We start from the raw sequence: 22,776 nt of genomic DNA, 5'->3' as shown, positions 1-22,776 counted from the left end.
TGAAGTTTTATTCATTTTCTTTCTTTTTTGTTACTTTCTTTTTTAAATTGAGCAGAGTAGTTGTTAATGCAAAAAAGGAAAAAAAAAATACATTGATTACCTAGCCATAATATCATCGTGCTAGTAAAATTTACTTCTCCAGATTAAGTTTTGTCTGAGGTTTTTAAAACCTTTTCAAATAAAGTATTTTCGAGAGACTTTAAACTCTGCGTTTCTAGAGAGAAAAAAAATTGAATTATATTTAAATTTAAATTATTTTATTTATTTCATAATAAGAAATTTATTATAGAATGTTAAGGAATAATCAATAAAAAAACATGTAATCTAATTTTGAAGTATGTATCCCAAGCGTTATCCAAGATCCTTATTCCAAAATATTAAAAAAAAAAACATGTAATCTAATTTTTTATAAATATATATATTTTTGGATCTTCTTTCCAAAATAATATAAAAAATTCAGCTTTAATCCATGACTATCTCTGTTTTACTTTATTTCTCACATTCAGGTCTCACCAGATTTTTTTCTATTTTCAGATAAAGAATAAAAAAAATTGTTAATATTTGATATTTCGGAAAACAACTACTTTCATTTTTTAATTGATTTTTAGCGAAAATATAAAAATCAAATCCTTCTTCTTCTTGTTGAAAATTTAATAATCTTGTACCAATAGCATGTGAACTTCTGGCATATTTAATTATTACCACCAACCATGATGATAAATAAGATATTGTTGTTTAATTTGACACGCTTTCCCCTAAAAGTTGAAAATAACATGTTACCATTCAAATCCATTATCAACCCAAACAGAAAAAAAAAAAAGTCAAAAATTAAAATTTCAATTCAGTGACGCTTTTCAATAAGAACTTCCACATCCATTCAAAGCACATCACACAACTCTAAGACGTGGATTGAGATTCCCAATTTTAGTGTACATCTTTTTTGTTATTTTACTCTTAATTATATTTTAAAGTTATAATTTATAACAAGACATTAAAAAATTATTCTTATTAAAATATACGTTATATATAATTTTCTTAAGGATTTTACTAAGGAGTGTCGTAAAGACATTAATTGAAGATAACTAATATACACCCGAATCTTAAAAAATATATAATTAAGTATGATATTAAATAAACTCTGACCTAATAATTATTAATGTAATTTTATTTTAATTAAAGGACAAAAATATTCATAAATGTTATATATTTGTGTTTAATATTTTATTTAATGCTTAACAATAAAAATTAAAAAATAATTAAATAATAAAAAAACTATATTTATTGTTACTAAAAATTAAATATAATTAAACATAAAAAAATTTAAATTAATAGAAAAATCATAAAAAAAATTGTGTTAAATATCTAAAATTACAAAAAAAAAGAAACAATTACGGTATCAATTTGAATAAAAGCTTTAAAAACTCCAAAATTCTTGTTTTGTATCATAAATTATTCTCTAAAAATTAAAAAGGTATTTTCATCTTTAAAAATATATTATATGGTTTTATACTATTGTAATTAATATACTTAATTATTTCAATTTTTAATGCAAAAATAATGGTACCAATGCATATTAATTATTCCTTAATCAGTGTCTTATTTTTAATTATATTTTAGAACTAAATAAAGTTACAACAACATATAAAAGATTATATATATATATATATATATATATATATATATATATATTACATTCTTATTTCATCTTTAATTATATTATAAAATAAAGAAATAAAAGTAAATGTGCATTGTTCAACATTATAACTATTTATTATCCATTATGTATCTATATAATCATTGTTATTAATATTATTTTTCTTAAACATATATAATGACACTAAATAATTGTTTCTCACTCGGTAATATATAATAGAGATTCTCTATTTAAATATAAATATTTTATATTAATAATTTATCTTTTAATTATATTTAAAAAATATAAGAAAAAGTTAATATATAGTGATGATTTATTAAAAATAACTAAACATTATAAACCACTTAATAAGCTTCTTTATTAATACTATAAAACAGTTTTATACAATCTTCTATTTATAAACTTTGTGTATGATAAGTTTATTAGTTAAAAAATGTTTATAACACATTTTTATTAGTTAATAATACAAAATATTTCACCTTGAAAATAATAATTTGAAAGCTATTAGATAAATAATTATCAAAAGTTTTATAATATGCATATGCATCCAAAGACAAGGAAACATTGAATTGACTTGTGAAACGGTAAAGTAGTTACATGACTTGTGAAACGGTAAAGTAGTTACAAATAACTGATTCTTCGGGAATGACCATCTTTTAATATTAGTTTTCATATTTAAAAAAAAGTTTCAGTTTTTGTTTTTTCAAGTATCATAGTAACTCTCAGTGTCGGAAGGAGATTAAGCTCCTCTTTTCTTTAATTTTTATTTATATATTATATTTTTTTATTTTTTAAATTATATGAAATATTGAAAACTAATGAAAATTAGATTATATATATTTTTATTTTGGAAGAAGAAGTAACGTGATCCGTATTTTTTTATAGTTAGTTTTTAATTGTGATCTTTATTATTATATCTTTGAATTTTTTATTAGATTACGATAAACTCTAAACCATAAATTACTTTTGAATATTAATTTTAAAAAAATTAATTGATGAAAAAAATAAAAAGATAAATTTATTTTTTAAAAATAATATAAGAAAAGCTATCCATCATATCCATCAGTATAAAAGTAAAATAAATTTAATTTTTTTCATAATCTAAAATATCATACTATTAATCTAATTGATTAATTAGAAGAATCATTCTTAATATTCATAGGATTACATATGATAAGTTTGATATTAATATTTTAAAAGGTTAAATAACAAATCAAATTATGAGTAAAACAATAAAATTAGGAAAGTTTATTTAAAATAGTATTCATAAGAAATACAATTTATAAACTCTCAGTGTATTACTTTTTCTCCCCAAAATTATTTGTGAACATCCGTTGTTGTAACTCTCATGTCATAGTAGGACCTTCAAATTTACCCATCAAATATGTTAAAAAAATATTATTATTAAAAGAAATGGAGATAAAAAGAAATATGAGGAGGACAACCTAAATAAAATATATGTAACTACAAATATCTATATTTACATAATCCAAACCATTTTAAAAATATATATATTTAATATAAATAAATAAGTGTTAACATTATGCATAACCTTTTTAAGTCAACTTCTAAATTTATTAATTTATTAATATACTCATTATAGTTAGTATGAGTTGAAAGCATGCAAAATCTTTTTTAAAGTCAATATCTAAATTTATTAGTTTATCAGCACGCTTCTTGTAATAATTAGTGTTGAGATTATGTTAAATATTTTCTAAAATCAATCTCTACATTTATTAGTTTATTAGCACACTCATTATGGTATGTGTATTTGTATGCATGCATATTTATATCTGTGTGCAAATTTTAGTAATAATATAATTATAAATGGATCTTATATATTATTAAATGAATTAAAAACTAAAACACTTAAAAGTGGAGAATACTTTGCGTGTAATTGACATAAATGTATACGTGTTTGTAAGGTGAAAAAAATAAGTGAGATCAGCTTATATTAAAAATCACATTTAGTCTTGTAAATATTTTATATTTTTTAATTAATTAGTAATCAATATTTTTAATTAGATAAATTAAATAATTATTACTTTTATATATTAAATTGTTGTATTACAATTAATAATTATAACTTAACTTTTAATAGTAGTTATTTAAATTATAATATTACATGTATCATTTAAATGATACAAAATAAAAAATAATAATCTTTTAAACTATTTTTCTATTTTAACTTTTAATTCAAAAGTTGGGTTGATAGGTTAATCCCTCCTACCCTGTCTTTGACCTTTAAGGTTGTCAACCAAGTGGGTAGGACAAACTGAATTGGTGGATTTGACATGTCAAACCGTCCAACCAAAAAATATTAACATGTTAATAGACAAGTCCACGTGGTTGTGGTTTTACCATCCTTATTCATTTCATTAGCCTTAATTGCATAAAGAAGTTGTTTTTCTTATAGGTTGAAACTTTTTGTTTGTGACTTGTCACTAAATCAACACCTTTTCAAAGTGGTGTTTAACTTTATACTAACACTTTTTTAGTTGTTGCACCTAGTATCGTGTAAATGATAACATTTTTATTATAGATGTGAAAATAATTAGAACTTGTGAACTAATTCAATTCATCATGAGTTTTGATCGAGTTAAGTTAACTTTTTTTATAATTTTAATATATGTTAATTTTTTATCTGGATCACCAACCCATAAATAAAGGTTACAAAAATAATTTTTATTGTGTTTACATTTAAGTTGGGTTGGACTATTTTTTTTATAACCAACATATTGATAATTTGTATTTTGGTTTGTATTAGGAGTTTAACATTATTTTGTATTACTATTTATATTTGGATTATATTGAAGTTTGTTTATATTTTAATTAAAATTATAGTTTAGTTTGGTTGAGACTAGAAAAAAAATTGTTTTTTTAATTAAGTGAGTCAACTCATTTAATTAACCAATTTGTGGTCGGTTAGGCCAAATTCAATTTTTTTTTACTCGCTAATTAGTTAGTCTGGTTGGTTTGACACACTAAGTAGTCAACTCATGATGGGTCAGGTTGGGCTAGGTTGGGTGGTCCGTTTTGACAACTTTAATTTTTCTCTTGTATATTTAATAAGTGTTAAACATGTCTCTTAATTATTAGTGAAAATTGAATTAGTTTCTCTTCAAAATTTTAGACTAATTTATTTCTCCAATTTTAGAAATGTGTGGATTTAGTTATTTAAACCAAATTTTGTTAAATTTATTTTACATTTCAAATGTGTTTTCTCAATTAACATTGAAGCGAAGATGTGTTAAACGGTCTAAACAACTAAAATGCTATAATGAAACATGTTTGAAATGTCAAATAAACTTAACAAAATTTGATAAAAATTACTAAATTCACGTATTTCTATAGTTGAGAGATTAAATTGGGCCTATGTTTCATAGATAGACTAATTTCAATTTTCACCAATGGTGTATTTGGATGAGACAATTTGAGAAAGTAATTGATTTGTTTGGAGAATTTTAAATTCTTTCAAAGAAAATTATATGTTTGGATGATGAAACTAAAAAGAAATTTAAGATTTAAGATTTAAGAAAGTATTTCAAATAACTAAAATAGTAGAATATGAAATTCACTCAAAAAATAAGAAAATTAAAATTTCTCAAGTTGTGAAATTGCTCACTAGCTAAAAATAAATAAATCTACAAGTCCAAGAAGTCGAGTTAGTCCGGGAGAAGGTCGAGTTGAGCTGACCTAGGCCCAAGGTCGAGTCAGGTTAGGCTGGGTCAAAGGTCAAACTAGGCAGAAGGTTAAGTCAAACCAGTCTAAAACGAATGTTGAGTTGGGCCGAACCAGACTGAAGGTCAGGCAAATCGGCCTGGAGGTTGAGCCAGGTCGGGCGAGTCAAAGGTCAAACTTGATCGAAGTTTGAGTTTGGTCGACCCAAGTTGGACCAAAGGTCGAGTTAGGCGGGTTGGGTCAGGCCAAAGATCGAGTCGGACCGAAGGTCGAGCAAGGTCGACTTAGACTGAAGATTGAGAAGAGCCGACCCAATTCGAAGGTTGAGTCAGGTCTGCTAAGGCTGAAGGTCGAGTTGCGTCGAAGATTGACTTGAACCAAAAGTCAAGATGAGTCATATTGAACTGAAGTTCAAAATTAAGTTAATATAATATTTCTATAACCAAATTTAGGTTTTTACACTATTTTTCTTATATATTGGATAAATTATATTTTTTTATATGGTGTTTCAGTCCGAAGTCTAATAAGATACTTCCAATAAAGTACTAAGGAAAATTATTCTTCGTTTGGCTTTAATGTTTTGATCATAAATTCAATGAGACAACACCTATGGTTAATCATGACATCCGAGATATTATTCGTTTTGGAGTTTCATTATGATTTTGTTTTTAAAAAACATGTATGAGACATGAAAATAAGAGGGATGTGTAAACCATTCATAGTCTTAACTTTAAAATGATATGAGCGTGTACCATGTGGTATTATATATTATTCAATTAATATTTTTGTTTCAACTTTATGTTATTTATTATTTTATATAAGTTGAAACGATTTCTTTGAGTATAAATATATATTTATTTATTTCGCATTAAAACTTTTTTAAAAGCTAAACAATTGTAATAAATACTATCATATTATTGTTCTAAAAAAGTAAAAAGAATATTATGAAATTTCAATGCGTATCCAATTTTGCTAAATTATAAAAAGTAAAGATTTTTTTTTTCATATATTATGATCTATTATACATAGATACGATACGTGTATCGGATACAACACGTATATGATACATCAATACGTTTATTTTAAAAATAATACGATACGATACGTGATAAATACGTAATTATAAATATTGACAAAAAGTGAACATTAATTCTTAAAAACATAATAAATATATGATCGATACTGTGTGAATCCAAAATTAAACTATATGCACTAACATAAAAAATATAAATCAATGTTATCATCAAAGTACCATTACAAGAAAATTTTTAAATAATGATCAATTTTAGTAATTAAAAATAGGTTAGAGACCAATTTTCTAATTGAAGACTAATATAGAGACCAATTATTTTGGTAGTCAAAACCTGATAGCTAATGCTAGTGACCAATTTAGAAACCACTTATTTTGGTAGTCAAAATCTTGGTAGCTAATATTAGTAACTAATTTAAAAACCAATTCACAATAAAAACTATTTTAATTATCAGTTTAGAGACCAATTATAACTTTTTGAAATTATTTTAATTATTTTAGTTGCTAATAATTTTTAATTTTTAAATTAGTATCTAAATTTGTCGTTATATAATGACTAATTAATTTTTGTTATTAAAATTGATTATTATTTAAATTTTTTTTTATAATATACTATAATATTATAAATTAATTTAGATATTTTTCATTTAATAAGTATCGGTAAAATATCCTAAATACATCTTAAATTGAAGTGTGAGAGCATCATAATTATGATTGATCCTTCAATTAAGCCAAGTATAACTGCTATTTTTTGAAATATTTAATCATCGTTATTATTGACATTTCTTTCAATAATAAATATTTTTTTCAATGAAATCTAACGTTACTCATAATAACATAATAATTTAATAATGACATATAATATTCAATCTAATACCGATTCACGAGTTCATTGTTATAAAAGACAAATAATGGGGGATTTCTTTTCGTACAATAGTTTTCGTCATTTTCATGGAAAATAATTATATTTAAGCAGACTCACATGAGCACCAACGTAATCGTTCATAAAATCATAGTCAGAGAGAGAACCATTCCTCATTCGCGCTTTCATTCACCGCTAACATTCATTCCTTTCTTCTTCAGATTCAAACCAGCCAAACCAAACACCAACGAAGAAAATTCGAAATCCACATCTTCGATTCGTTCCGTTATCAGCAAGAGGGGAAAATCTTTTATCAAAAAGGCTTCTGGTTTCCCCCGAAGCTTCATTTGATTTTCCTCTTTCCGAAATTTTCCGTTCCTCTGATTCTGATTCTCCGCAAATGATGGAGTCCTCCATCGATCCAACGGTCAACGAGTCACCGACTTTTTTCCTCCCGAACCGCCGCGATTGAATTGCTCAGATCCAACGGTCAACGGTTCCGCCGGTTGATTGCGAAGAGACAGAAGAGAAAGAAGATGAAGGTGGCAAAGTCTCGCGTGTGGCAGCCACTGAAGAAGAAGAGGAGTTGATATTAGAGAGAGCGAGGGAAGGAGAGGAGAGAGAATAAGGATTGTCGCAGAGAGAGAGGGGAAAAGCGAGAGGAAGAGGAAGAGAGAGATGACGTCACGTTCGGGTCAGGGCAGCAGCGGGAGCAGCAGGACCCGTGTGGGGAAGTATGAGTTGGGTCGGACCCTGGGTGAGGGCAATTTCGCCAAGGTAAAGTTCGCGAGACACGTGGAAACCAGAGAGAACGTCGCCATCAAGATTCTCGACAAGGAGAAAGTTCTCAAGCACAAAATGATTGACCAGGTACCACTAATTTACGATTGATTTTCTTAGTTACGCTTTCTTATTATCATTATTGTTGTTAATAGGGTTTGTTTTGGTTTGTGATCCCTCTATTTATTCTAAATAGTGATGCCGCATTTCATTGTGTGAAAATAAATACGAAACAAATTAAACAAAAATGATAAATTGAATATTTGACAGAGAAGACAAGAATAATAAGAAACATAAAGAATGTTTTAAAATTTGTACGATATAAAGAAAAATAAGACGAGAGATAAAGAAGGAGATAATGATATTTTAATTATTATTATTTTTTTACTTTTAATTTATTATTTCTGTGATTTTTTTTAATGATATGATGTGATTATTTAATAGTGATTAAAATAATAGATTAAAATTAAATAAAAAAATAACAAATGAAAGGAAGTAAATAAATTTATTTTAAATCGATAAAATATTTCACGTAGTTTTGAACCTGCTGACTTTGTATTAGTCAGATAAGACCTTACGGGACTCAGATAAAGCCTGCAATCCACCAACTTTGGGAAGGCAGATACATATCAGAAAAAAAAAATGTTAATTTATTAGACTTATCTGACCTGTGTAGAGTGTAGGCTTTGCTGACGAGTGTGAAATGAGTTGGACTCCACATAGTTGCCCAGAGGAAGGATTAAAAATACAAAAATTATAAGGATAAATGCATGGAGATAAGATTGACTACTAGTATTTTTAATGCATACTCAGAAAAAATGGATATTTTAATTATGTACCCACTAACGGGATATACCCTACCCAACTTATGTTGCTATTTGTAACTAGTAATTTTTGTTTAAATATTTATTGACTTAAAAGTTTTTACAAAAAGTGTTAACAGAAGAAATAATTTTTTATTATTTAATTTTATAGATTTTTGTTTTTTATTTGAATGTTGAAAACTAACATCATTTTTGAAGAACTTACATTGTATGGACAAGTAATTTAATTCTTCTAGAAAGATTACATTTATTTGTAATAATATTTTATTTTATTATTAAAAGTAATTTTTGAATATTTTAATCTTTCTTTTCTTACAAGAATTCAGAATATTTATAAATTATTCGCCAATAACCCACTTATGACATTGATCTCCTTACCAACCCCTACCGAGATGCTCCCAGCTTTGGTGAGTACTCTCGAAGGTGCGTGACTAAGGTTACATGGTTAAATGATTTTTTTTTTTCAATTTTAAAAGTTTAAGTTTTGAATTTTTTAAATTTATTGTCCATCTTTTTATATTTTTCAGAATTAATTATGAGTCATTAAAAATAATCGAGAGATTTAAGTAAACAAAATTTGAAATTTTTTGAAGTTCTTATATAAAATAATCGAGATATTTAAAATGTCTATTTTTGAAATTCTTATAATACAAATTTTATTTAAAATCGAATTTTAAATTTTATACTATATTAACCTACTCTAATAAAGAGATTTTGTAATAAACATATATCAAAGTTTTCAACCGTTTTACACATTTTCTTAATCCTTATTATATTACTGTGGATGAGGTCGTTTGACATAATATGAGATCATTTATGGGTTTCTGTTAGTTTTTTTGTTCGGGAGTTTCCGTCGGTTTGTTTTCTGTTGTTGGTTTCTCTCGTTTAGAACGTGGAAATCAATTCAGCATATTTATTAAAGGAAATTTTGTCGTCTTCTGAGAGGGTAAGAGTTTTTAATTTGTTGGGTGTTTGGATTCTGTTGTCGTTGACGTGTATGAAGAAAACAGAACAAAACATGCAGTAAACTAAATGAACGTGAAACTTGTTTATTTATTATTTTTAAAAAGTAGAATTTGCTTTTCTATAAATAATTTGGATAATTAAATAAAATTAGCATGATTTAAATTAATTATACACATTATACGCATACTATTTATTTTGAAATTGTATTAATAAAAAATAAGCAGGATAGGGAAAGAAACTAGGAAAATACTATCCTATTAACTAGAAGGAAAGTGAAAAAGGGAAAACACAATAAAACTGTCTAATTTGAATAATAAACAGCTTGAAACAATGACAAATTTTGACTTTAGAGTAAGTATTCTTGGGTATTATTTTTATTATTATTTATCATTACTATTTTGTTTTTATATATATTTCTTATTATCATGTATATGTGGGACGGGTGTTAGCAGCACTAGGGATGGAAGATTTTTGAAGGCTAATATGTTAAATTGGAGATAAAGACTAAATTAATTATGAAAAGAACTTAGTGCACTAAGGCATGGTCCTACTTATTGTAGATCTTTGTTCTGGTTTTTTATTTTTTGTGTGTGTGGGTCTTATTTTCATTTTGATACCGTTAATTTTATCTATTTATTTCTATATTTTATTTTCAAATTTAACATAAAGAAAAATCCTTGGAGACAAAGGGGACAGATACTTAGAGAAATACGAGGAGAGAAGATATATAACCTGGTGATTGATTATGCATGTGTTTGACTTTATGATCTAGCTGGTAAAAATAACTTAGTTTCTAACTTACAAGTTAATTGCTAGTTAATAAATTACTAATATATAAACTTTGTAATAATAAGCTTATTTATTAGATTAAAAGTTTTTGGTAGAATTAACTCATAAATTAATTGTTAAATATAAGTGACATAACTATATAAATTTTATTTTATAAATAAAATTTATATTTTTTTAGAAAAAAACATATTGTGATATAATTATAATTTTAGATTTATTATAAAATACTTAAATTTTTATTATCCTTTGTAATGCTTTTATTTCTTATTTTTTATGTTATATATGTTTCTTACTTAGACAAGACCTCTTATTTAAACTATTTCTTCTAATAAGTAGTAATCAAATTTATTTTTTATCTATTCTCATAAATTTATATTTTTATTTCTTAACTTAAACTACTATTTTTTTTTTCAATTTTCATCGTGCAATATTTATATAATATTATGTAAAAAAAATTGATTACTTTTGGAAAATAGATAATGATAGACAAAATAAATTATGAACAATGCAAAAAAAAATACAATATAAAAGATAATAATGTAAAAAAATTAAATAACTTACATCCTAGTTGAATTAGTAAAGCTTATAAATTAGAAACTCTCACCAGTAATGTTAAGAGTTGAAATTTTATTCAAAAAAACTTGTGTTATAATATTACACAAAACAGAGTTAAATCATGACCTCCATAATTGTTACCATAACACTTTAATTTTAATTATTTTAGGACTGTTATCGTTAGACCATAAATTCGTCAGCAAAACTAACAGTTTTGGTTGAGTTTGAAGTCGGAATAAAAACTGTTTTAAGAGTTTTGCTTTCATTCTCTTGAGCTAGTTCTTCAGTGGCCAAAGAATCTCTTTCGAGTTTAGTTACACTCTTAGAGTTCAGTTTCTGACGTAGATAGTTTGATCAGTAGCCAAACATCGAGATTACAGAATCCTCACCTCAATCTAAAAGACGGTTTTGTAGAGGTATCTTTGAGCCAAAATAGGTAGCTTGACCATAATAGGTCCTGGTGTGAACTGTTGGAATTTTCCGGGGAGATTTACATTTACCACTTTTCACTGATATGCAGATAAAACGAGAAATATCGACGATGAAACTTGTTAGACACCCAAATGTCATACGTATGTACGAGGTTAGAATGCAGTAGACGATTCCTTCCAGTTACTTTAAATTTTGTATCATTTATTTCTGTTTTCATATTTTCCCTGTCTTTCCTAACTTCATTATAAATGACTAATCGTCGCGTAGGTGATGGCTAGCAGAACAAAGATATACATTGTATTGGAATTTGTGACTGGTGGAGAGCTGTTTGATAAAATTGTAAGGCAGTTTTTATCTTTACCGCAAGCTTCTGAAGGCCTGAGTCCTGCGAATTATCTCGTCGGTCTTTATATAACTCTACTATTGTGTTTTTGTTGCTATTAACTTGAGTCAGGCACGCAGCGGGAGGTTGAAAGAAGATGAAGCAAGAAAATATTTTCAACAGCTTATATGTGCTGTGGATTACTGCCATAGCAGAGGTGTTTTTCATAGAGACCTAAAGGTGTGTAACTCTTGCATCCTTTACATTTTTCCTCTGATCCCCTTTTCAAAGAGGGAATGCCACTGCATGCTCAAAAATATGGATTTCTGAATTCAGAGAACATTCAGTGCAGTGCAAGAATTTATATTTACAAGAAAGATGTATGTGTGTGTGAAGAAAGGGGAGAGGGAAGGAGAGAAAAAGAATATAAAATTAACGTGTTCCTTTGTTTTATCTGCTAAAGCCTGAGAATTTGTTGCTGGATGCTAATGGAGTGCTTAAAGTATCAGATTTTGGATTGAGTGCATTGCCTCAACAAGTTCGGGTGAGTAGCACATTGAGTAATTTAAAAAAAAAAAGTGATAATGTAATTACGTGTAACTGGAAACTGATTATCTTAATGATAATAGGAAGATGGGCTACTTCACACAACATGTGGTACGCCAAATTATGTTGCTCCAGAGGTAGATTGGCTTTTGCTGCTTGTTACCATTACATTTTATCTCATAAACTTTTATTTTTTCTTCTTTTATCACTGCTTCCTTATCGTCTAGGTGATTAACAACAAAGGTTATGATGGTGCAAAGGCAGATCTGTGGTCATGTGGTGTTATTCTCTTTGTTTTAATGGCAGGCTATTTGCCCTTTGAAGAAACCAATCTAACGGCTTTATATAAAAAGGTGATTTTGATTACTCCATGTTCGTTTCTTTCTGCTCACCTGACTGAACTCGATTCACATTATTCTGATCTTTCTCGATACAACCTAATTTTTCTCAAAATTTATTATCTTTGTGATTAGAATCTGTAAGAATTGAAGCAGTTTACGAACTAATTACTAGATGAATTGGTACCTTTTATATGAATTAGATAATTAGCTTGATTTATTTAATGTCGTGAAGCTGTCTAGAAAACTCATCATATTGAATTTTGTGAATTAGAATGACCTTACATATTTTCTGTTTCATGACAGTCCTCGTGTGCTTCTTTTTCGTTTATTTTGTTTTTCCTATTTCCCGCGACAGATTTACAAGGCTGAGTTCACGTGTCCTCCATGGTTCTCTTCAAGTGCAAAGAAACTAATCAACAGAATACTTGATCCAAATCCTGCCACTGTATGCCACTGGTGTCTAGCAAATATTCTTATTTTTTTTCCGCCATCTTACCAAATATGTGAAAAAATCTTTATCTGTTTTTTTATTTAATGATACGCAACAGAGGATTACATTATCTGAGGTGGTTGAGAATGATTGGTTCAAGAAGGGATATAAGCCTCCCGTATTTGAACAGCCTAGTGTTAGTCTTGATGATGTAAATTGTATTTTCAGCGAATCTTTGGTAAGTGTTTGGTTTTTTTGTGAAGCCTAATTAATTTTTTTTCACCAAAGCTTGGATTCTAACTTCTATATTGAGTGCGGTACACAGGATTCTCAAAATCTCGTAGTTGAGAGGCGTGAAGAGGAGGGGCATGTGGCACCAGCAACAATGAATGCCTTTGAGCTTATATCTAAATCTCAAGGTCTCAACCTTAGTAGTCTGTTTGAGAAGCAAATGGTATGTGTATCTTCATAACTAAATGATTTGTATACTTTTCTCTTATTACAACTATGCATCACAGAAACCTGTAAAATAAGAATTGTCCTGTGAGGGCAAGGGATCACAACTACTCTTTTCTTTTCTTTTTACTTTCTGTTGCACATGCTATTTGATTATTATCATGGTTAAGGCTAGTTGTATTTTTTGACAACCAGGGACTTGTTAAAAGGGAAACACGATTCACATCCAAATGTTCAGCAGATGAAATAATTTCAGAAATTGAGAAAGCTGCAGGACCCCTGGGTTTTGATGTTAAGAAGAACAACTGTAAGGTAGAAAAATGTATTTAGTTGATAACGTGATATACATATCGAAGCTAATTTTTACTTTCTAGCACTAATAACTTGATATACATATCTGATTGTTTATCTTATTCTGCTGCACCTCAGTTAAAGATTCAAGGGGAAAAGACTGGACGGAAAGGTCATCTATCTGTGGCCACCGAGGTATATGTTTTCAAAGTATTCTTTCATGTTAGTTTATTTGTATTCAGGAGTCGTCACTATTTTTCTAATGCTTTAAGAGCCGGTTTTCAGATCTTAGAGGTAGCCCCTTCGCTATACATGGTTGAGCTGCGTAAGTCTCAAGGAGATACACTGGAATTTCACAAGGTAAGTTTGATGCAAAAAATATGTATGTATTTGTTTATTTACAGGAGTGCAATTAACACTTCTTCATTATTATCACTACTTGACTTGTGGTTACAGATCACCGAGTAAAACAAATTTTCATTTTCATTACCTTTGCTTGGACTAACTTATCTCTTTCTTAGTAGTTCTACAAAAATCTTGCCACTGGGCTGAAAGACATTGTTTGGAAAGCAGAGCCTATCGATGGAGGAAAGGAAGGAGGAAAAGATGGAGGAAAAGATGGTTCGTTTTCTATGAATCTTGATATTTGGAGTTATAGAAATATGTTTTATAGTACTTGTTTTGAGCAATGAACTTGTAATGTAATATCGTTTTGAATTTGTATGAGCAGGTGCTAAACCATCAAAATAAGTGTCATCCAAAATGTGATCTCCGTACGAAGTGCAATGAGTGGTTGTGTTATTAGCTAAGGGTGCTCATTGAGGATTCTGTCATGGACTCTTTTCCTCGTCAGTTAAAATTCCCTTTACTTGAATTGTATACGAGTAACTTTAATTTTTGTGCTGTTACAAACTTTGCATATCCAAAAGGGAAAACTAGTCTAGCTAAACATTCCTAATGTTTGTTTATATGACCGTTTGCTTATGGAAATTAGCTTTTATTTGAACCGTATATTCATGACTTTTTCATTTTTGTGCTGTCACAAATGTAAAAGCCAAATCTAGGCCAACTAAACATTTCTGTCATTTGTTTCCATCTCCAATTCCTTATCATTTTAAAAGGAAATGATCGATTGATCCATCTTTTTAATCGTAAAATAGCCTCTTTATATAAAGTGTTGTTGAGCTTAGAATTGCTTCAATTAAATTATTTCAGTAATTAGTTATTGAATTCGTTTTCTATAGTTGGAAGAATATATGATCATCAACAAGGAGAGTTAAATTGGTGGCAATTCACATTTCGCAAACTTTTCGTCCCAATATCGTGTGTTTATGAAAAGGTTAACAAAAACCTTTTTTTTTTTCTAATGAATTACTAATTTGAAAGAAATAGAAAAAACCCTTTAAAGAAGCTTTAGAAGATAATTACGATTGTGATAAAAATCATTTAGCCATTTAAAAGAATCGTGAACAGTAAGGAAGAAAAATCACACTTCTATTTTATCGGTTCACTAGGAGCTACATTCAATTTTCTATTATCAATTTGCTTTTAGGATTTTACTATTAATAAAATTCTATTAACTTGTACCTTAATTCCTCAATGAGACTCTAACACCTATTAAAGTTGTTTTTTCTATTTGAAAAAAAAAACATTTAGAAGGCCAAGGCCTAATGAAAATTACAAAAAATATGTACCGAAAATGAGATAATAGGCCCACTACAAAAGATACCCTATCACCAATGCCTGAACTAAAAATTACAATTAAAATCTAAAGTGCAATTATGGCCCAAAAAAGAATATTTAGCCCAAAGCTTAGCTCTCCCCAAGAAAAACTAGAATAATCTGTAAATATATATATATATATATATATATATATATATGAAAAGAAAAATGAAAATATATTTTTAATTTATGAAATTTAATGCAAAATTAGAATTTTTTCTTATTTAAAACTTTGATGTATTTTGACCTCAAACTTTAAAAATGAGTAAATATAATCTTTTCAATCTATATATTAAATTTTTTCTTTTTACATATCAAATCCTTTTCATTTTAATGTTTGAATTATTTACATTATATGATGCATGATACGTTCACATTTCAATGTGAATTAAAAAACACATTTTTTACAGGAGTGCATGAAGAAACACCCATGAAAATATAGTAGTAGTGGCATAGGCAAAACAAATGAATACAATAGTCCATCTTTTTAACACGTGACCATATTAGTTATTTTGATTTAGTCCTTAAGAAAGTATTACACATCAAGAGACAATGGGAAAATAGTTTTGAGAAGAAATAGATACGCAAGAGAATTCATACACAAATAAATAAGAAGAAAGATGATTTAGCTTATTACAATGTTCCTAAAGTTCGTGAGGGATGTGTATAATGTTTCAAACAATATATGAAAATCAATAAGATTTTCAGCCATCTCCCATGAAGTGATATCCATTTTCAGCCAATCAAATTCCCAACATATGCATACGTGTCATGCCGTAATGGTACGACATCTCCATAATACCACACCCTTTACCCTATCCCTTCTTCTCTCTCTCTGTATGCCTCACTCTCTGTTTCTCTCTCTTCAATCTCCGTCATGCCCCCAGCCGCCGGAGCCGTCGCGTTACATTCTTCCCTTTGCTCCACCGCTTCTGAGAAACCGTACTCTCCTCTAAGATCAACCGTTCTGCATGTGGCACCGAAACCCAAAAGCCTTCTCCAAAACCACCCACTTTATCCTCCAACCCACGCCAAACTCTCCCTTGAATTCAAAGAGAAAATTCTGTGTCTCGAGGTAATGGGTGTTGATGCTGGCAAAGCACTCTCCCAAAACCCTGATCTTCGCACAGCCACCATGGAATCCATACAGTCCATCATCACCTTCCTTTTCTCCAATGGCATTCTTGAGAAGGACCTGCCCAGAATCTTTGGCATGTGCCCCAAGATTCTCACCTCTGACATCAAAACTGATCTCACCCCAGTTTTTGATTTCATCTTGAATGAACTCAAAGTCCCTGAAAATAGTTTCAGAAGGGTGATCAATAAGTGCCCAAGATTGCTTACATCCAGTGTGAAAGACCAGCTCAGGCCAGCTTTGGTTTACCTAAGGAGACTTGGATTCAAGGATTTGGGGGCCTTGGCTTATCAAGATTCTGTTCTCTTGGTGTCTAGTGTGGAACACACCCTCATCCCTAAACTTAGATTTTTGGAGACTTTGGGACTTTCCAAGGATGAGATCAGGAGTATGGTGTTGAGATGTCCAGCACTGCTCACTTTCAGTATAGAGAATAATTTTCAACCAAAGTATGGCTATTTTGCTGGGGAAATGGGAAGAAAAGTGGAGGAGCTTAAAGAGTTTCCTCAGTACTTTGCTTTTAGTTTGGAAAACAGGATAAAACCTAGACACACTGAGGTTGTGCAGAGTGGGATCACTTTACCTTTGTCAGTGATGCTTAAAAGCACTGATGAAGAATTTGGGGAGTTGTTAAAGCAGGGGGGTGGGTGACTATAGTGGATGCATTCCATTGTGTCTATTTACTTCTGTGAATGCATAGTTTTCCAATGAAGCTGAACTGTTTGATAAATTGTCTATATGCCTTGTATGTTTTCCTTTCTTAGTACAGATTGCTCATGCGAAGTTACTGATATATATACTAGTTAAGTTGCCGTTTCAAATCTCTGGTTGCGTTTTTATTGTATTGAATATATTGATGATACTGAGAAGCAAAGCTGAATTAAGTTCTAAGTATAGTAATTTCATATTTTATCAATGGAACTTTGGAACTTTATCATCTAGGTTAGCAGTTAGAAAAGCAGTTTCTGCAAGAATAGAATTTAAATAAACTCTCAAAAGATTTAAGATCATCCACAATGAAAATATGACATGATGTAGGTGTTGTAGCTTTCATATTTTCCTGCCAGTAGCCAGTAGGTGTAAGAGTGGAAATTTAAGTGCAGAAATATGCAATTTTATAATTTGACAGGATCTAGACAAAGCAAGAAATCTATGAAGTAGGGAAAAAGGCTAAGGAAATGTGTGCACTAAGGATAAGATTATCTAGCCCAAAGAGTTCAAATGCAAATGGATTGCAGTTGATAAGATCTGAATGGAATAAGATTCCAAAATAATTAAAAAGTGCTTATTTCTTGATTTCATGATACTGGGAACAAAAGGTGAAAAGGTAGTAATTTCATATTTATCAATGGAACTTCAAAGGACATGTTTGGATTAATTTGCAAATTGGAATTAAAGTTGTAACTATGCAAAAGTAATTCCAACTTTTATTTGTACAAAAATTATGTTCAGCCAAATATTGATGTCTATATATTTTAAAGATGATCAAACATGCTACAAATCTAAATTTTTTATCTAAACTGAATTTGAATTGGAACACTCCAAACCAAAAACCAAATATGGTGGAAATTTTATCATCTAGGTCAAAAGTCAGAAAAAAAAAAGAGAAAAATCTCTGCAAGAATGGAATTCAATCAAGAGACCAACGACATAGAAATTACATGTATACATGATGTAGGTGTAAGAGATTACATATTTTCCTGAGAAGCCAATATCTGTAAACATGGAAATTTAGTCGTAGGTAGCAGTTGGAACCAGGCCTTGTTCACTGCTGTAACCTGATACATGATACTGGAAATATTTCAATTTTACAATTTGACCATGTGTAGACACACCAAGAAATCTCTGCCGTAGGAGAAGGGGCTAAAGGAATCTAAGAGCATGGGATGATAACTGATAAGCTTATCCAGCAGAAAGAGCTGAAAAGGTTGATGGGCTGCTGTTGATGAGATCTGAATGGAACAAGGTTCCAAAAGAATAACAAAAGCTAAGTTCTTGGTTTCATGTCATCATATACAAATCAAGTACTGAAACCAACCAAATAACTTCCTGTTAACTACTTCCAAAATAATACCTACAAAAGCGTCAAACAACTTATGATACAAGCACAAAACAGTAGATCCATGATCCATCAGTCAACAGTTTGTACAAATGGACATGCTGCTTTCAAATTTCATGTACATCTTGTGTATATGCTGCATGGACATGATCACTTCAGTCATTCAAAATGTTCATCTCGATGTTTTCCCACGACCTTTAAACCAAAACTGAGTTATCAGGAATTGGAGTCACCTGCTGTTTAGAAGGAAACGTCTTCAGATATGAATGCAGTCCATGCATCCTGTTCCAAAGTAGATATGAACTTAATTTCTGTGTTGATCTTTAGCCTATATTTATTGTCTCTGAAACAAATAGTAGGTTTTATACATATATGACACATATTTCACATACCTGAAGAATGGAGAAAGCCTTCTCTGCTATATACTTTTGTAGGAGTGTTGCTCCTCTTTGCTGCAGTTTGTCAGGGTGGAGGCATAATCTTGCTTTCTGATAGGCCTTCTTCACTTGTGAACTTTCTATTAAGTTCGGAAGAGGAACAGCATACCAGCCACTCTCGGGCCATAAAATCTTTTATTGAAAACATAAAATAATGTCAATTCTCCAGTTGTCTTCATGCTTGGAAAGGGGTATAAAACTACAGAAGATTCAATAAATTTGTCAATATTGAAATATCAACAACAAATAAAACGTTACATGATGAAGTGTTGAAAGGAGTAGCCGAATGTCAGTTTCCTTGCCAGATGACCACAATCTTATATCTCTGTCCAACTTTTCTGTTTCTGTCTGTCCCTTCATAGAAACAACAGAACAATCCATATAAATTTGTGTTCTAAGATAAAAGGAATGGAAGTAAAGGAAAATCCTAGTAATAGTCATAGTCACGTATTTTACAAAGTAGAAAGTTTCAGCTGCTTTAAAATATAAGAAGACAAGTTAATTGTGAGAGGAAGGGAATTGCAGCCTGATTAGCCTGAATAAACTCTTACTCATTTCTAATCACAGATACTTGGTTCCTTTCCTTGCATTTATTTTATTATGGACTCTTTTGATCACAACCTGTAAATAAAATATATTATACAACTTGAGCGAATATTTATCATTTCTTTCTATGACCATGTATTTTTATCAATTCCTGAAATGATTATGTCTGAATGGAATTGATTTCATCAATATTTCAAGTAGTTTTTTATATTTTTCTAATTCAAAATTTCTATCCAAAACTATAGGCAATACGGACAAATCTTAAAACTGAGGTAGTGTCATTACAAGCTTTGTATCATACTCATAAGCAATGCTTTTTCCAATATATCATACTACCTTGGAAGATTGAATGTTTCCCGTTTCATCACTATGGCATTCACCTGCATCAGACGTTCCTGCATTATATCATGCAGGTTTGAATTAGTTTGTTTCAGAGATGATTTTTCTAAAAATACTGAAATCACTCTTTTAAAGATAAGCTGAAGAAAATAAGCACAAAATTTTATTTCCAGTTAAGACAATCACCTTCCACCGCTGTATTTTGTTCACTGCTTTCATTTCTCAAGCTTGATTCTTCATCAGAATTTCGTGACTGAAACTTCTCCTTGGCCCATGCTATTGCTTCATCAATGTCTGCTGTTCCACAACTTTCCTCTCTGAAGTTGGAGTTGACCTCTATGACATAGGAGCTCATCACTTCATCATCGTCCTGGTCTATAACCAGTTCTGGAAGAACATAATCATGAACTGAAGATTTTGCCTCATGTTCATGGCAAAGGCCAGAGACAGCAGAAAACGGGGAACTGAGTTCCCAGTCATCGGCAGATACCTTCATGCTTTGGTATGAATTGGATTCAAGACTAATTGTCTCTGGTGAAGAGACTCTTCGTGAGAATCCGAAATGAGGACTCTTGAAGCTCTCCTTGAACTCATTATCCTGACAATGAACTTCAAATAACTGATTATTGAATGGAAAAAGTGGTCCCCCTTGTTTAATCGGGTGTTCCCCAGGCATCATAGTGGTTGAGTTCCATCTGCATGGCACATTTATTGGCCTGAAACAATCACCCAGAAAGAAACCTCAGACTTCCCATAACAATAACTGTTTCAATCATATTAGTTTTTAGTTTTTCACAATATTAAGGAATGCTACAGTTGTTGCCCCAACTGTAAATAAAAAACTTTGCATAACCTCAGTTTCATAAATCAGTGAAGTTTATTTTCCAGAAAAGATATTTCGTCTACTTTGGAAATCATATTTATTTCAAAGTTTAGCTCCCAAATTTACTGAAAGAAAAATCCTAGCAATACATTTTCTATACTACACTCCTTTTTACTCTTTCAATTCAAAACCGCAAATAGAGGCAATCACAGAGGGCAAAATGGTCAATTCAGAACGTAACAGAAGGACTCTCGAAACAGTTAGTTGGTTGGGATTTCATTTCAGTACCTGAGTTTAGAAGCAAAGGCCGATAATGCCACGTCATCACCGATAGGCGGCCGGAGAGGGCTCAGCTCCTCGGAGCTCAGCGCCGACGACGAATTCGACTTCGATTTAGCCTTCGACTGCGGCCCCGACCGCTCCCGCGACCGCCGGTCATCGTCCGACCCGAATATGTCGCTGTAAAACGCCTCGTTCTTGGCTGGAATCCGGAACACCGGCAGGCTCCGGCCGCCCTTCGACTTTGCCGGAGACGCGAACTCCGGCGGTCGGAAAATCTCCTCGTAGAAGGAATTGGACCTGGAGAACTTGTGCGCGAGGAGGCTCCTGGGCGGGCCTCCGAAGACATCGGCAAAGTCGTCGGGGTCGAGGGTTTCCGCCTCGGCGGTGGCGGCGAAGAAGACGGAGCGGCGCGTGCGGGAGGCGGAGCGGTCCTCCATGGATCGGCGGCGAGGGAGCCCCGGCGTGAGTCCCATTCGCATTCTCCACGACTCGTCCATTTTCCGGCGAGGTTGTTTGACCGGAATATTGACTAGAAGAAACAAAGTGTGGGTTATGCTTATATATAGAGCTGAGGAACATAAAACAAAAGGTAATGAAAAAAATAAAAAGAAAAACAGTTTTTGTGAAAAAAGCCATTGATTGACTTTTACCCTTTTTCTTTGAGCTTTAGTTATTTTCTAGTAATCAAGAAGCTCATCATCTACAGTTACTGCCATTGATTGCGTTGCTCTAATCACAGGTTAAATCTTACAACATTCTTTGAGCTTCCATTGTTAAACCTAGATTTTGCATAGATGGTAGCTAAATAAGTTGTGGAGAGAGTGATTAAGTAGGTTGGGATTAATGAAGATAAAAGCATTGGTCCATAGTGGGTTAAGTAATGGTTAAGAAAGGATGGTATTATTGTGGTGTTGTTTGTTGAATGATAAATTTTTGGTTTGTGTGAATGATTAGTGATAAGTGATGGGAAATGCATAGTGGAATAATGTGCAATAGAGCTAGAGTTGCTTTGATTACCTGGAAAGATGCATAGGCTGGAATTGGAAGTCCCCACAGACATCATCATGCTGCTGCTGGCTATGTTTGATTTTGGTACCTCCTTTTCATTATGCTTTTAATTTTCTTTTTGGGTGGGGGCAAGTGGTTTTGTTCTATGCCAGTGTCCACCCTTTTGCTTGTCCTCATGCAATGTGGGTTTGTAGAGCCATTTTTCAGGATTCAGGAAAAGAATAAGAGGATAAAATTCATTTATGGAATGTACTGTGTGTATGTATGTATCTGGGGATACCGTCACTCTCTAATACTTTGCTTTCATATGAGGGAATTAGATCAAAGTGTCAGAACCATGGAATTACGTGTATGGCTCAAGATAAAGTTGCCAACGGGGCAGGTGAGGGAAGGGATGATTGGTACCTCACAAGGGGACACTGCATCCCTTAAATTCATTTCTCATCACACCCTTTTCTGCCTTACT

At 30.7% G+C, this 22,776-nt stretch overlaps 3 protein-coding genes across 9 annotated transcripts; 2 read left to right on the top strand and 1 right to left on the bottom strand.

Annotated features, from left to right (window-relative positions):
• The first annotated feature begins 7,322 nt into the window (after window positions 1-7,322).
• Window positions 7,323-14,970, top strand: LOC114163317 (CBL-interacting protein kinase 23). Of its 2 annotated transcripts, none has more exons than XR_014984588.1 (15): window positions 7,323-8,097; window positions 11,662-11,724; window positions 11,841-11,912; window positions 12,028-12,135; window positions 12,359-12,439; window positions 12,525-12,578; window positions 12,669-12,794; window positions 13,138-13,227; window positions 13,331-13,450; window positions 13,538-13,666; window positions 13,864-13,980; window positions 14,098-14,154; window positions 14,245-14,319; window positions 14,481-14,580; window positions 14,690-14,970. XR_014984588.1 is itself a non-coding variant. In XM_028047556.2 (15 exons), exons 1-15 carry the CDS (start codon window positions 7,906-7,908, stop codon window positions 14,707-14,709), a joined length of 1,401 nt encoding a protein of 466 aa, XP_027903357.1. In that variant the 5' UTR covers window positions 7,328-7,905; the 3' UTR covers window positions 14,710-14,970. The 2 variants fall into 2 exon arrangements, 1 of the variants encoding a protein (XP_027903357.1); XM_028047556.2 differs by having other exon boundaries at window positions 7,328-8,097; window positions 14,484-14,580.
• A 1,382-nt stretch (window positions 14,971-16,352) lies between these two features.
• On the top strand, window positions 16,353-17,637 carry LOC114163318 (Mitochondrial transcription termination factor family protein). The gene has a single exon (XM_028047559.2). The coding sequence runs from the start codon at window positions 16,559-16,561 to the stop codon at window positions 17,465-17,467; it is 909 nt and encodes a 302-aa protein (XP_027903360.1). The 5' UTR covers window positions 16,353-16,558; the 3' UTR covers window positions 17,468-17,637.
• An 808-nt stretch (window positions 17,638-18,445) lies between these two features.
• On the bottom strand, window positions 18,446-22,776 carry LOC114163316 (Chaperone DnaJ-domain superfamily protein). 6 transcript variants are annotated; one of them, XM_085666507.1, is made up of 8 exons: window positions 22,320-22,644; window positions 21,309-21,831; window positions 20,384-20,913; window positions 20,195-20,253; window positions 19,571-19,666; window positions 19,268-19,444; window positions 19,109-19,157; window positions 18,446-18,768 (listed from the first exon to the last, which is right to left on the bottom strand). In XM_085666507.1, the coding sequence occupies exons 1-7, from the start codon at window positions 22,366-22,368 to the stop codon at window positions 19,116-19,118; spliced, it is 1,476 nt and encodes a 491-aa protein (XP_085522633.1). In that variant the 5' UTR covers window positions 22,369-22,644; the 3' UTR covers window positions 18,446-18,768; window positions 19,109-19,115. The 6 variants fall into 6 exon arrangements, 4 of the variants coding, with proteins under 4 accessions (XP_085522633.1, XP_027903351.1, XP_027903353.1 ...); XM_028047550.2 differs by having other exon boundaries at window positions 18,446-19,011; window positions 22,320-22,643; XM_028047552.2 differs by having other exon boundaries at window positions 18,446-19,157; window positions 19,571-19,660; window positions 22,320-22,641.

This window comes from Vigna unguiculata, chromosome 9, assembly GCF_037176805.1.
Source record: "Vigna unguiculata cultivar grain cowpea cultivar isolate G323 ecotype 2 chromosome 9, ASM3717680v1, whole genome shotgun sequence".
Lineage (NCBI taxonomy): Eukaryota > Viridiplantae > Streptophyta > Magnoliopsida > Fabales > Fabaceae > Vigna > Vigna unguiculata.
The sequence above is the reverse complement of the archived record's forward strand: the minus strand, read 5'-3'. Positions and strand labels throughout refer to the sequence as shown.

Coding starts and splice junctions, on each gene's coding strand:
- LOC114163318 (XM_028047559.2), top strand. CDS start 16,559: ATGCCCCCAGCCGCCGGAGCCGTCGCGTTACATTCTTCCCTTTGCTCC.
- LOC114163317 (XM_028047556.2), top strand. CDS start 7,906: ATGACGTCACGTTCGGGTCAGGGCAGCAGCGGGAGCAGCAGGACCCGT. Junction 12,579..12,668: donor CAAATTATGTTGCTCCAGAG/GTAGATTGGCTT, acceptor CTTATCGTCTAG/GTGATTAACAACAAAGGTTA. Junction 14,155..14,244: donor ATCTATCTGTGGCCACCGAG/GTATATGTTTTC, acceptor GCCGGTTTTCAG/ATCTTAGAGGTAGCCCCTTC.
- LOC114163316 (XM_085666507.1), bottom strand. CDS start 22,368: ATGATGATGTCTGTGGGGACTTCCAATTCCAGCCTATGCATCTTTCCA. Junction 19,445..19,570: donor TCCTTTCAACACTTCATCAT/GTAACGTTTTAT, acceptor TTTCAATAAAAG/ATTTTATGGCCCGAGAGTGG. Junction 19,158..19,267: donor AGGCTTTCTCCATTCTTCAG/GTATGTGAAATA, acceptor ACTTTGGAACAG/GATGCATGGACTGCATTCAT.